The 13,557-nt window shown below is 47.7% G+C and overlaps 1 protein-coding gene across 1 annotated transcript; it reads right to left on the bottom strand.

The window, feature by feature from the left end:
* Positions 1 to 5,513: 5,513 nt before the first annotated feature.
* ZDHHC24 (zinc finger DHHC-type containing 24) lies at positions 5,514 to 13,190 on the bottom strand. The gene is made up of 3 exons (XM_055315205.1): positions 12,870 to 13,190; positions 11,506 to 11,783; positions 5,514 to 7,987 (listed from the first exon to the last, which is right to left on the bottom strand). The coding sequence occupies exons 1-3, from the start codon at positions 13,148 to 13,150 to the stop codon at positions 7,692 to 7,694; spliced, it is 855 nt and encodes a 284-aa protein (XP_055171180.1). The 5' UTR covers positions 13,151 to 13,190; the 3' UTR covers positions 5,514 to 7,691.
* Between the last annotated feature and the right edge of the window lie 367 nt (positions 13,191 to 13,557).

Genomic DNA, 13,557 nt, shown 5'->3' with positions numbered 1-13,557 from the left:
GACAGTGCATGGTACCCAGCGCCCTCACTAGTTAGAGCTCCAGGAGATTGTGGACATTAGGGAAGAGGAGAGTTGGTATCTTCTTAAAACTTATTCTTTCTAAAAACACATACCTACTTAGTACTATAGAATTCATTTATTAGCAAGAAAATAGCCTTTCCACATTCCCTGGTATAGCTCCCTTGCTACATTTTCAGTTCTCTTAGCTATTATTTTTTTCAGTAATCCCTGAGTCTAATGTGGGTCTTGAACTCATGACCCCAAGATCAAGAGTCACATGCTCCACTGACTGAGCCAGCTAGGTTCCCCATTAGCTATTTATTTTTAAAACATGCTTCAGGACCCCTGGTGGCACAGTTGGTTAAGTGTCTAACTCTTGATTTTGGCTCAGGTTATGATCATAGGGTCAGGAAATCAAGCCCTGTGTCGGGCTCCACTCTGAGTGAGAAGTCTGCTTAGGATTCCTTTGCTTTCTCCCTCTGCTCCTACTCTGCCCCTGGTTCATGCTGTCTTGCTCTCACTCCCATACTCTAAGGGAAAAAAAAAAAAAAAATATATATATATATATATATATATATTATAGACATATATGCTTATACTACTATAAGCATAAGTACTATACTACTACTACTTATACTACTATATGCTATACTACTTTTGCTTGATTTATCATTCTAGACACTATCTGTTGGCTCCCTATTGTAACAGAGGAGGCTTTAGCTCTCTTGTGACAGTACCTTGCTCCCTTTTCTACCATTTTTAGGTAGATCAATACTCACTGTTTAAATTGCTATTTATAGGGATCCCTGGGTGGTGCAGCGGTTTAGCGCCTGCCTTTGGCCCAGGGCGCGATCCTGGAGACCCGGGATCGAATCCCATGTCGGGCTCCCGGTGCACGGAGCCTGCTTCTCCCTCTGCCTGTGTCTCTGCCTCTCTCTCTCTCTCTCTCTGTGTGACTATCATAAATAAAAAAAATTTTTTTAATAAATTTTTTTAAATAAATAAACAAATTGCTATTTATATTACCATGTGAAAGTTATTCACTGCAGAGTTGACAATTGGGATATAATTAAATTACTTTTTAATTTTTTTGTGGAGTTAAAATTGCCATTTTTTTTTCATTTGCTTGATTTTCTATATATACCAATTGTTAATTCTTCCCCCATTTAGTCTGACAGTTCCTTTTTTTCAGGCACTTCATTTCATCCCCTGCCTCAGTGAGTACTGTTTGCTCCCTAGAACTGCTGCAGAGCATTTTTCCTGACTAGATCCTCTGATTCCTAGGCTCCATATCTTCATCTTTCTTTCTTTTTTTTAAATTTATTTTTATCTTTTTTAAAGATTTTACTCATTTATTCATGAGAGAGACAGAGAGAGAGAGCGAGAGGCAGAGACACAGGCAGAGGGAGAGGCAGGCTCCACCCAAGGAGCCCCACATGGGACTCCATCCCCAGTCTCCAGGATCAGGCCCTGGCCCGAAGGCGGCACTAAACCGCCGAGCCACCCGGGCTGCCCTTTTTTTTTTCTTTAAGATTTTATTTATTTATTCATGAGAGACACAGAGAGAGAAGGCAGAGACATAGGCTGAGGAAGAAGCCGGCTCCATGTAGGGAGCCTGATGTGGGACTTGATCCCAGGACCCCGGGATCACAACCTGAGCCGAAGGCAGATGCTCAACCTCTGAGCCACCCAGGCGTTCCTATATGTTCATCTTTCATGGCTCTTTTATCCTTCATTTGGTGAAACATATCCACAAGTACCTTCTTTAAAAAGTCACTAGAGTTAAAATTTTTAAGACATTTTCTAAAAAAATTTTTATTCCATTCATATATATGTGTGATAGCAGGTCATAAAATTTGAAATTGAAAATAATTTTCATGTAAGATCAATTTTTTAAAAGATTTTATTTATTTATTAATGAGAGATACAGAGAGAGAGGCAGAGACACAGGCAGAGAGAGAGGCATGCTCCATGCAGGGAGCCTGACGTGAGACTCGATCCTGGGTCTCCAGGATCATGCCCTGGGCTGAAGGCAGGCGCCAAACTGCTGAGCCACCCAGGCATCCCTTGCAAGATCATTTTTAAGGCAGTATTTCCCTGTGTTCAGATTTTTGGTAATGCTGTTGAGAAGTTCCATGCCATTTTTGCTCCTGACCTCCTTTTTCTCTGAAGTTATAAAATGTCAGGACACGTCTTCCTGCATGTCGTTATTTGTTGTGCTGTGGGGTAGCGATGTATATTCTTAACTTGCACAAAATTTTGTTTCCTTGAGTGATTTCTTCCCATTTTCTCTGTTCTCTCTGGAATTTTCATTAAACCCAACATCTGATAAGTGGTAATTCCAAAGAGAACACAACTGATCATCTATTTTCTTCTCCTTTCATATTGTCTTCTGTACAACTTTCTTTTATATATCTATATCTATATCTATCTATATCTATCTATATCTATATATATATATATATATATATATATATATAAGGTTTTATATAAAATATAGCAGAGGGAGAAGCAGGCTGCCTGCAGGGAGCCCAATACGGGACTCAATCCCAGGACCGTGGGATCATGCCCTAAGCCAAAGCCAGACACTCAACTGCTGAGCCACCCAGGCACCTCTCTGTCCAACTTTCTGAGGGATTTTTATCTTTCAGCTCTTCTCTGGAACTGTTTTTAAAATTCCATTGTTTTAATTCTCAACTCTTTCTGTTCTCTGTTCAGTCTTTAACTGTAGTATCTTTTCTTTTTTTTTTTAATATTTATTTATTCATAAGAGACACAAAGAAAGAGGCAGAGACATAGGTAGAGGGAGAAGCAGGCTCCCTGTGGGGATCCTGATGCAGGACTCCATCCCAGGACTGTGGGACCATGATCTGAGCCAAAGGCAGATGCTCAAACACTGAGCTATCCAGCACCCCATAGTATCTTTTCAAAAACATAGTTGAGCCTAGCACACCATCAGTCAACAACTGACCTCTGTAAACTTACTTCAACAACAGAATACATATTTTTCTCAAGCTCACATGAAACAGGCACCAAAACAGACCACAGTCTGGTCCATAAATTATGCCTTAACCAATTTAAAATAATCAAAACAATACATTGCTCTCAGCTCAAATGGAATTAAATTAGAAATCACTAATAGAAGGATAGCTGGAAAATCACCAAATACTTGGAAATGAAACAACACACTTCTTTTTTTTTTTTAAATTTTTATTTATTTATGACAGTCACACACGGAGAGAGAGAGGCAGAGACACAGGCAGAGGGAGAAGCAGGCTCCATGCACCGGGAGCCCGATGTGGGATTCGATCCCGGGTCTCCAGGATCGCGCCCCGGGCCAAAGGCAGGCGCTAAACCGCTGCGCCACCCAGGGATCCCGAAACAACACACTTCTAATAACATATGAGTCAAAGAAGAAATCTCATGAAAAATTTAAAAATATTTTGAACTAAATGAAAATGAAAACACAAGAAATTTGTGGGACACAGCAAAAGTAGTGCTTAAAGAGAAATGTATAGCATTGGATGCATATTTTTGAAAAGAAGAGCAAATTAAGTCCAAAATAAGCAGGAAAAGAAGAAGAAAAGAACCAGAGCAGAAATCAATAAAATTGAAAACAGGAAATCAGTAAAGAAAGTCAACAAAACCAAAAGCTGGTTCTTAGAAATCTCATTAGAACCAGCAGGTCAGGGGATGCGAAACCGCTGTGCCACCCAGGGATCCCTGTTGTCTAGATTTTTAAAAATCTATCTATGGGGCACCTAGGTGGCTCAGTCAGTTAAGCTTTGGCCTTCAGCTCAGGTCATGATATCAGAGTCCTGGGGTCAAGACCTGAGTCAGGCTTCCTGCTCACTAGAGAGTCTGCTTCTCCCTTTCCCTCTGCCCCTTCCCCCCTACTCATGCTCACTATCTCTCAAATCTTTTTTTAAAAATAAAATCCACTGGGGATCCCTGGGTGGCTCAGCGGTTTAGTGCCTGCCTTCAGCCTAGGGTGTAATCCTGGAGTCCCGGGACCGAGTCCCACATTGGGCACCCTGCATGGGGTCTGCTTCTCCCTCTGCCTGTGTCTCTGCCTCTCTCTCTCTCTCTCTCTCTCGTGAATAAATAAATAAGATCTTTAAAAAATAATAATATCCATTTATCTTAAGAGACGAAATAATTGAAAGTAAAAATACAAATTATTAACATTCAGACTAGAAGGGAATTTAAGGGGCATCTATTTAAAAAGAAACCCACAATGAACATATCTTATGGTGAAATATCAAAATTATTTCCTCTAAGGTTAGAAACAAGTCAAGGTGGGGCACCTGGCTGCCTCAGCTTGGAAGAGCATAGGACTCTTGATCTTGGGGTCATGAGTTTAAGCCACACCACGCCGGGTGCAGAGATTACTTAAAAAAATAAAACAAGTCAAGGTGCCCACTACTTTTCCTCCACCCATACAAAGGGGGCAAGATTAAGAGGTACACAAATTTAAAAGGAAAAACAAAACCTCTTTTCATAGATTATGTGATTATAAATGCAGAAAACTCAGAAGAATTTATAAGTAAATTATTATAAGTTTCCCAGACAGGTCCAGTTGCTGGACACAAAATTTCTATTTTTTTTAATGCGTGTTTTTTTTCAAGATTTTATTTATTTGGGATCCCTGGGAGGCGCAGCGGTTTGGCGCCTGCCTTTGGCCCAGGGCACGATCCTGGAGACCCGGGATCGAATCCCATGTCGGGCTCCTGGTGCATGGAGCCTGCTTCTCCCTCTGCCTGTGTCTCTGCCTCTCTCTCTCTCTGTGACTATCATAAGTAAATAAAAATTTAAAAAAAAAATATTTTATTTATTTATTCATGAGAGACACACACAGAGAGAGAGAGAGAGAAGCAGAGACACAGGCAGAGGGAGAAGCAGGCTCCATGCAGGGAGTCCAACGTGGGACTTGATCCCGGGTCTCCAGGATCACGCCCTGGGCTGAAGGCAGCGCTAAACCACTGAGCCACCCAGGCTGCCCAAAATTTCTATTTTCATAAGCCATATACAAGTAGCATAACAATATCAACTACTTAAGAATAAATCTAACAAGGGTGGCTTAGTGGGTTAGGCATCTGACTTCAGCTCAGCTCGTGATCTCAGTCCTGGGATTGAGCCCTGTGTCCAGCTCCCCATTTGGTAAAGAGTCTGCTTGTCCCACCCCTCCATCTGCCCCTCCTCCCACTCATGCTTGTTCACTCTCTCAAATCTTAAAAAGAAGAAGAAGAAGAAGAAGAAGAAGAAGAAGAAGAAGAAGAAGAAGAAGAAGAAGAAGAAGAAGAAGAAATCTAACTAGGGGCACTTGAGTGACTTGGTTAAGCGTTCAACTGTTGATTTCAGCTCAGGTCATAACCTCAGGGTCATGAGACTGAACCCTGCTTTGGGCTCTGTGCTTAGGATTCTCTCCTTCTCCTTCTGGCCTTCCCCTCCCCACACTCGTAATCTCTCTCTCTCTCTAAAGTAATAATAATATAACCAAAAAAGGAATGATCTTTATGAGAAAAAAAATATGTAACTTTATTGAAAACATTTAATGGATACATGATGTTCATGAACCGAAAAACATAATTTGATATGAATGTTGATTTTTCCCAGACTGCTCTATAGATTCATTTGGATTTCATTCACAATCTCAAAGAGAATTTTTACTGGTGGAATTTGACAAGGGGATTCTAAAATTTGTACGGAAGAGCAAGGACCAAGAATAGATCCTAGGGAGTCATATAATAGGGGTGGACAAAATGGGAAAATAAATTGTATATTCAATGCCTCACTATACAGCAAGGAAAAGGAATACCCTACAGCTCTACATGTTAATCTGGGTAAATTTCAGGAACATAATGTGTGTAAAGGTAAGTCACAGAGGAATAAACATGGTATGATTCCATTTACATAAAATTAAAAAACATGCAAAACCAATACAAACATAGGTAATACAATTGCAAGGCAAAGCAAGGGAATGATGAAGACAGGACAGTGTTTTCTCCACTGGGGAGGGGCACAGCAGGGGTTCAAAGGAAGTGGTATCCATCCCTTAAATGGGAAGGGGGAGGAGTTTATTTTATATTTTCTTGCATCTCCTTACTATTTAATTACAAAAAAAAAAAAGCGTTCCAGAGGGTTAAAGCTGAGGAGGAAACTAGAAGTCTGCCAATGCTTATGTACAGCACAAGGTGCTAGGCACACCAAATTCCTAACAGTTAAGAACTAGTACTTCAACATGCCATTTGGGAAAACAAAAAAGTCCTAACAGCTCAAACCTTTGTGGGCATGGGCAGGGCATGTCTGAAGGATGGGCTTCTCTCAGAGTTCCTGGGTGACAAGCCTGCCATGTCACTGGATGACATTCCCCCCGACCCCCAGCAGCATCTGTAGACTTTTTCACTTAATCCAATTTTTGGTCCAGCCCCTCACCCCCACCCTCCCCAGTGCCTCTGAAACCCAAAGCTGCTTTGAACAGTCCCCACCTGTACCCCAGATGGCTAGCTGCTGGCTGCACAGGGTGGGGTGGGCCCTGTGGGGAGGGGCAACCTAGCTGCCCCTCTTCAAGACTGAATCAGTCCATGTCGGTCCCACACCTTGGTTCCATGGTGCCAGGAGAGTTCCTGAGCCTCTCCAGGGCTCTGGGAGACAGTTTGGCTGCTTTTGGCTCCTCCCTCTAGGAGTGGTTTCTAATTCTCTGCTAAAAGAGGAAATGAGCTTCCATCCACTTCCCATCTTTCAAAATGTCATCAGGCTCTTTGGTCTACTACTGTCTCCTATTTTCTTTATCTTTGTAAATTTATATGTTTTATTTCTTCACTATCATATAGATTTGAAGAGGAGACAGGTAAACCTATGTGTTTAAACCTGCCACATTGGAAATCTGTTTACTATATTTGAATAAAATGTTTAACAGGTAGCTCTTGAAGAGTCCAGAGAGGAAGAGCTTAGCCTTCTGAGCATCCTCCTTCAGATGCTTGAATATCCCTACCTGATTTCTCTGCCTCCATTTTGCATACTTTCCTCAGCTGTGTAAGGGTGAAGGAGAAAGCACAAAAATCTGGGTTCAAATCCTGACTCCTCCATTCACTGCCCTGAGATCCTATCAACTCCCATAATTGCTGCCCTTGGTACCAGATTAGCCGGAGAGAGGCACAGTGAGTGTTATGGAGATGCTTCTAACTATAAAGCACAGAATCTAGGAAAGAATGTTTCTTTTTCCCTGGATCACCTCATGCTGCCTTGGTCTGCTGGTGCCCCAGCCCCACCCCCACCAAAGCCACAGGAGGCAGATCCCTGGCCCCCGCCCCCAAGCCCTCAAGTGTTCTGTGGTTCCCATGTGTGGCAATCAGAGGGACCAGAAACCCCGAAAGATGGAGGGGATCCAAGAACCAAGTGGGCACTTTATTAACCCAGCAAAGGGGTGACTAGGCTGGCCAAGCAGCCCCTTACCAAACTGTCCTCTATACTTGGGAGTAGGGGGGCAATAGAGGCAGAGTTGCAGGACCCAAGCCCTGGACACTGGAGACCAGGTTGGGCAGGGCAAAGGCCAAGGATAGGACTGGAGTTGCTGAAAGGTAGTAAGTACCAACCCACCTCCCCTCCTGAGGCTGGGAGTGGGCCTGAAAGGAGTTAGGAGCCCCCTCTCCTGCTGCCCTCTCCCTGAACATCTCCAGCTCTTCCTGAAATCAGGAAGGCATGAGGCCCACATCAGCTGCAGTCTGGAAGGTGATCCCATCCCCAGGCAGTGGGGAGGCCAGGAAGGGCCAGAGCCAGACAAGGACCCAGCGGGGCCCCAGGGCCGCCTGCAAGTTGTGGCAAGGGCCCAGGTCATAAGAGTGCTGGCCCCGAGCCCACTCCCACGTGGTCTGGCCCCGCAACAGCAGCATCCCATGGAAGAGCAGCCCAGCCCCACATAACAGTGCACCTGCCACGCATGTATCGGTCACAAAGGCCAAGGCAAACTGCGCCAGAGACACTCTGCCTGCAAGGAGAAAGTAAAAGGATCAGGGGGCGGAAGGGGGCCCAGCCCTCCCAAAGCCCAGCTCCTGCCCTTCTTCCACTTCCTACCCTCCACCACCAAGCAGGGCTCATTCCTCTGCTCAGCAAATGCTGAATGGCTACTCCCCGGCCAGCCCATGCTGGTGCCCCAGACAGACACAGTCCCCCATCCATCCAACTTCCGTTCATCACAAACTAGGAGTACCTCCCATTGCTAGACACAGCAGGCACCAGGATGAAGGACAGACAGCAGCTCTGACCTCAGGGAGCTAACAGATATTTCAGAGATCACTTCTCAGTTACTTAATTACAGATGTGATTGGTTACAATGGAAAAGTACAGCACCTTCTGGCCCCTGATAGGTACTAAGTATCTGCTGAACTAATGAACTATAGGATGCCATGAAACATTCTGCTCAGTGAAAGAAGCCAGACGTGAAAGTAACAAATTATCAAAGTGACATATTATAAGATGCCATTTATGTGAGATGTCCCAAACAGGCAAATCCATAGACAGTAGATGAGTGGTCACCAGGGGCTGGGGGGACTCTAGGAGGGAAGGGAAGTGACCGCTCAATGGGTACAGGGTTTCTTTTGGAGGCTATGGAAATGTTCTGGAATTAGTGGTAATGGTTCACCACATTATGAATGTACTAAATGCCACTGAATGATCTACTGGGAGGGTTTTTTTTTTTTTTAATTTGTTCATGAGAGAGTTAGAGACACAGGCAGAGGGAGAAGCAGGCTCCATGCAGGAAGCCTGATGTGGGACTTGATCCCGGGACCCCAGGATCACACCCTGGGTAGAAGGCAGGTGCTAAACTGCTGAGCCACCCAGGGATCCCCTGGGAGGTGGTTTATTTATTTTTTAAAAAATTTCATTTATTTATTCATGAGAGACACACAGAGAGAGAGAGAGAGAGGCAGAGACACAGGCAGAGGGAGAAGTAGGCTCCATGCAGGGAGCCTGATGTGGGACTCGATCCCGGGTCTCCAGGATCACGCCCTGGGCCGAAGGCAGACGCTCAACCTCTGAGCCACCCAGGCGTCCCTGGAAGGTGGTTTTATATTAATTACATGTTATATGAATTCTACTTCATTAAAAAAAGACAGGCTATGTGGGGAAATGCCAAGCTGCCTTATTAGAAGCTCAGGGAAGTGGATTTCATTTGTTTTAATTAAGTAACATCTTGGGTGGTGTCTGAAGGAGGTATTTGCTAGGTAAAGAGGGGAAAAAACATTCTATTTGAAGGTCCTGAGGCAGGATGGAGGGGTGCCTGTGAGATGAGTATATGGATGGTTCTGGAAGTTCAGGAGAGAAGCCCAGGCTGGACATGCAGATCTGCAGGTGGCTGGCAAAGAGGGAGTTCCAAGACCCACCAGAGGCCAGAGTTAGAGTGAGATGGGAACAGTGCCACTACCTCAGCATCAGGAGACCAGGTCCCTTGGGACCTGATCAAGAAGAGAGAGGGAAACCATAAAAGGAAGGAGGAAACCAGCAGTGCGAGCTGTTGGAGACGCCCAGGGTACAGCCCTTCCAGGAGGAGGGAGGCTAGCAGTCTTATGAGGCAGAAAGGTCTCGTGAAGCAAAGAGAACTCAGAGGGGTCCTCCTGGCTTTGTGGGGACCGAGGCATTCTCAGGAGGGGGCGGGGGGTTGAAGCCAGTTTGGAGCAGGTAGAGGAAGGAATGGGAAGTGAGGAAAAGCACCTATGAGCCCGGGGAAGTCCTCCAAGGAGCCTAGCTGCTAGCAGAAGAGCCAGGAGGCAAGAGCTAGGGAGGAGGAGGACATGGGGTAAAGAGAGGGTTTGTATAGGTAGGAAAACCAAAAGAAAGCCAGCGGAGGGACACTGGGTTGGCAGGAAGAGAAGCAGGCCACAGTGAGGCTTCCAAGTGGGGAGGAAGGCCAGACAACAGGGGAAGCCAGAGACAGTGAGCCTGGCTTCCAGATATGAAGACAGGACAATTCTGGACATAACTGACATGTCATTTTCTCCGTGATGGATTTCACGAGAGGTGGGGGCTTAGAAAACAGGAGAGTGGGATGGTTGGAGCCACAGTCATGAGGGGGGCAAGCTTTTGAGAAACCACAATGGCAAGGCATGACTGAGGGCCTGTTGGGGTCAGTAGCCATGAATGTGACATGGGACCAACTGCCACAAATTACCAGCCCTTAGCAACCAGGGGCAGATACAGAGAAGACAGGTAGACAGAGCCAAGAAGGGTGAGATGTTGGCAGGAGAATGGTGGAAATGAGGATTCTAAGCTGGATGTGGGGGAAATGAAGAGGGAAAGTGTTGGGAGACAGACGAGGGCCAGGAGCTCTCATACTCTCCTAGAGTATGAGAGTGAGAGCTGGCTGGAAGGAGGGGAGGTGGGCAACAGAAAAAGGGGTGACCAGCTCATGGCATGATTCAGGAGGTGACACACTTTGACCTCTGACAAGGTAAAGGGTGGATGTGGGTGTAGGTGATAGAAGTCAAATGGAGGAAGTCTAGAAGCTGAGCAACTGGGGCAGTGAGTGGGCCATTCACCCAGACTTCCAGGCACCCATGATTTCAACATGGCCCAGGACTTGAGAAATGAATGGCCACAGAGGGATGGGTTGCAGGGAGGTGCAGTTGGAGGGCTTGCGTTTCAGTGGAAGCAGGGGCTCATCAAGGAGGCAAAGGAGCCAGTGTGGTCAGAGGAAGACACTGACAACCCACTGGGCCTCCCAAGGCCTCCCCCCTCCACACCTCCAGGCTGCAGGGATAGTCAGGCTTAGATAGGATAAGGAGACACTGACTGACTATTCAGAGTGGTCAGAGAGTTTAGTAACCGAAGGACAAGTTTACAGAGGGGCCCTTGGAGGGGTCAGGAGGAAGGAGTCAGGGGAAAGAAAGCCCAAAGCATTTCAAGCATTTCAAAGAGTATAAAAACAAAACAAAACAGTAGGGCTTTTGGGGAGGTGAGGGTGTCAGAAGAGGAATAAATGTGTCATCCAGAACACAGCCTCTCAATCAGCCTCCTGATCCATGTCCTCCCGTCCCAACTTCCAAAGACTGGAGCTTCCTCTGCCTAGAACTTTCACTGGCTCCCTGCTGTCCAGTCACGTTAGGGCTACACCAGCATTTAGGGTCTCCACCATCCAATCTGAACCTACTCCTTGCCCAACCTCCACGCCTTTGCTTAGGCTGCTCCCCTCACTTAGAATGCACCCTCATTTAGAATACTCCCTCCTCACTCCCAATCACACCACCCCCAACTCCCACTAGTCTTTCCTTCTCAGCCAATCCTGATTCTCCTATCCAGAACTCTGCACCTGTGTCAAGGCCTTGTATTTTATTGTCCTGCACACCCAGTTCAATCCTAGGCTGCCCTCCCCCCCACCCCTCGCCATAAATGACATTGGAACTGGGTCCCCAGGCCATTACCAGGAGAACCAGCCGGAAATTCCATCCCCCACCAGAATGGCCCACGACAAGGGCCTCTGCCTCTGTGGATGCCTCCCAAGCTCCCCACCTGTGAGCAGCATGAGCCAGGGCAGCAGGAGGAGGGCTGCGGTGTGGAGGGGCGCGTGGGCTCGCAGGAGGGCTGACAGGGCAGGGCCCAGCAGCACAGAGATGTGGAGCAGGACGCCCGCAGCATGAAGCAACAGGCACAGGAAGGGCCGGTAGTTGTGGAATCCCACACAGCGGCCCAGCAGGCGGCAGTGGTGATCCCGACGAAGGATGCAGACACGGCAGGCAGAGCAATGCCCACTGCGTGGTGGCACCTGGCTTTGGCACTGGTAGCAGTAACTGCAGGGAAGCAACCACAGCGTCAGTTCCACCAGCAGCTCTGAGTGCCCCTTCTCCTACCCAGTTGGCCTCTGAACCCATCCCAGGGAAGCAGGCACGACCACTGCCCTAATAAGCCTCAAATTCATCATACATAAATGCAGGACGAATTGTTCTAGCACTGCAGGTCCGAGGGCTCTTGCAGCTCAGACATCCCAATCCTAAGCCTTTCTCCGGCCTCTAACATCCAGGAGCAAACCTCTCACTTGCTCCATGGTCACCACATTGGTCCAAGTCACCATGAACTCTCTCCCCTGGATACTGCATCAGATTTTAACTATTCTCCCTGATTCCAGCTTTGGTTCCTCCTGGTATAGTCTCACCCCAGCAGCCAGACTGATCCTTAAAAATCTAAGTTGTGCCCTCCTCTACTCCAAACCCTACAATGGCTGTCCACCTCACTGCCAGTAAAAAGCAAAGCTTTCAATGTCCTACAAGGTCTATCTCTAACCTCTCTCTTCCCCCCCTCTCACTCCACACCAGCCACACTGGCCTTGCTGTTTCTGGAACACACAAGACACATAACTGCTTCAGAGTCTTTGCACTATCTGTTCCCCCTACCTGGAATGCTCTCCCCCAGATTCCCACCTGGCTAACTCCTCCACCTCCTTAAATTCTTTGCTCAAATGCCTACCTTGACTACCATATTTAAGACTGCAATCTGCACAGCTTTTACCCTGCTCTACTTTTTGTTTCCATACCACCACCTAACAGTCTATATTATTTCCTTATTTACTATGCCTATAGCTTATCATCTGCCCCCTCCCCCACTAAAATAAGCTCCAGGAGGTCAGGAATCCACTTTTCTGTACCTCCAGTGGCCGGAACAGTACCTTGTACGTAGTAGGTGCTCATGAACTATTTGTAAGTGAATGAATGATATTTCTTCTGGATCTACCATCCCAGGCTATAGAAGAGTGTTCTGGCTCTAACAAGCGGATCCTATTGTGATCTGGTTTTAACATCTTCTGGTCCTAGGGGCACCTACCCCTGTCCAAGGTTCCTACGTCCCCCGCTTCCATCCCCCAGATACCGCGCCCCACTCACGCCCAGCCCTGGCCCAGACCGCGGCCGGCCAGCATCACGCCCCGGATGCTGGGGTCCGAGCGCAGGAAGAGCCCCACGTTGCCCAGCAGGTTGAGCAGCTGGAAGGCGGCCAGCACTAACTGCAAGGCCCGAGCCAGGGGTCCCAGCGGGGGCGGCCCGGGACCCAGAACCAGCACATAGGCCAGCTCCAGGCCCACAGCCGCGGCCCACAGCGCGGTGAGCACGAGAGGCAGCCGCGCGGGCGCCCCCTCCGCGCTCCCTACCGCCCAGGGCTGCCCCATGGCCCGGACCCACCGGCTGTCGGACCCTGAGTACCCCGCCGCTTCCGCAATGGGGCGGGGATAGTGGCAGACGGACGTCCGCTACGCCCAATAGAAGCTCGGAAGGGAGTTAGGCGTCACCGGGAGCAGCCCACAGATGCGGACATGTGATTGGGCGGCCACAGGAGCCTTGGAGAAGCTTGAAATCCCATTGGCGCTGGAGCCGGGTAAGGCAACGCATTGTAGTCACGCCCACCCGCGGTGCCCCGCCCCTCCAGCAGAAGCCCCGCCCTCTGGCCGCGCTGGATGGTTTGGAGGATTGAGTTGCAGTCTCGGTGGCGTTGGGGTTTCCCGGCTCAGCACATTCCCCCTCAGCCCCCAGCCGCCCCGATATTAATAGCTCTGCATCATCTCATCCAGCTGGCCTG

This window comes from Nyctereutes procyonoides, unplaced genomic scaffold, assembly GCF_905146905.1.
Source record: "Nyctereutes procyonoides isolate TBG_1078 unplaced genomic scaffold, NYPRO_anot_genome, whole genome shotgun sequence".
Lineage (NCBI taxonomy): Eukaryota > Metazoa > Chordata > Mammalia > Carnivora > Canidae > Nyctereutes > Nyctereutes procyonoides.
Note: the sequence above shows the minus strand (reverse complement) of the source record. Positions and strands in the feature narration are given on the sequence as shown.

What these genes read in the sequence shown, in the direction of transcription:
- ZDHHC24 (XM_055315205.1), bottom strand. Translation starts at nt 13,150, where the DNA reads ATGGGGCAGCCCTGGGCGGTAGGGAGCGCGGAGGGGGCGCCCGCGCGG. An exon ending in GGTCTGGGCCAGGGCTGGGC is followed by an intron (nt 11,784 to 12,869) that starts GTGAGTGGGGCG and finishes GCTTCCCTGCAG; the next exon opens with TTACTGCTACCAGTGCCAAA. An exon ending in CTGGCTCATGCTGCTCACAG is followed by an intron (nt 7,988 to 11,505) that starts GTGGGGAGCTTG and finishes TTCTCCTTGCAG; the next exon opens with GCAGAGTGTCTCTGGCGCAG.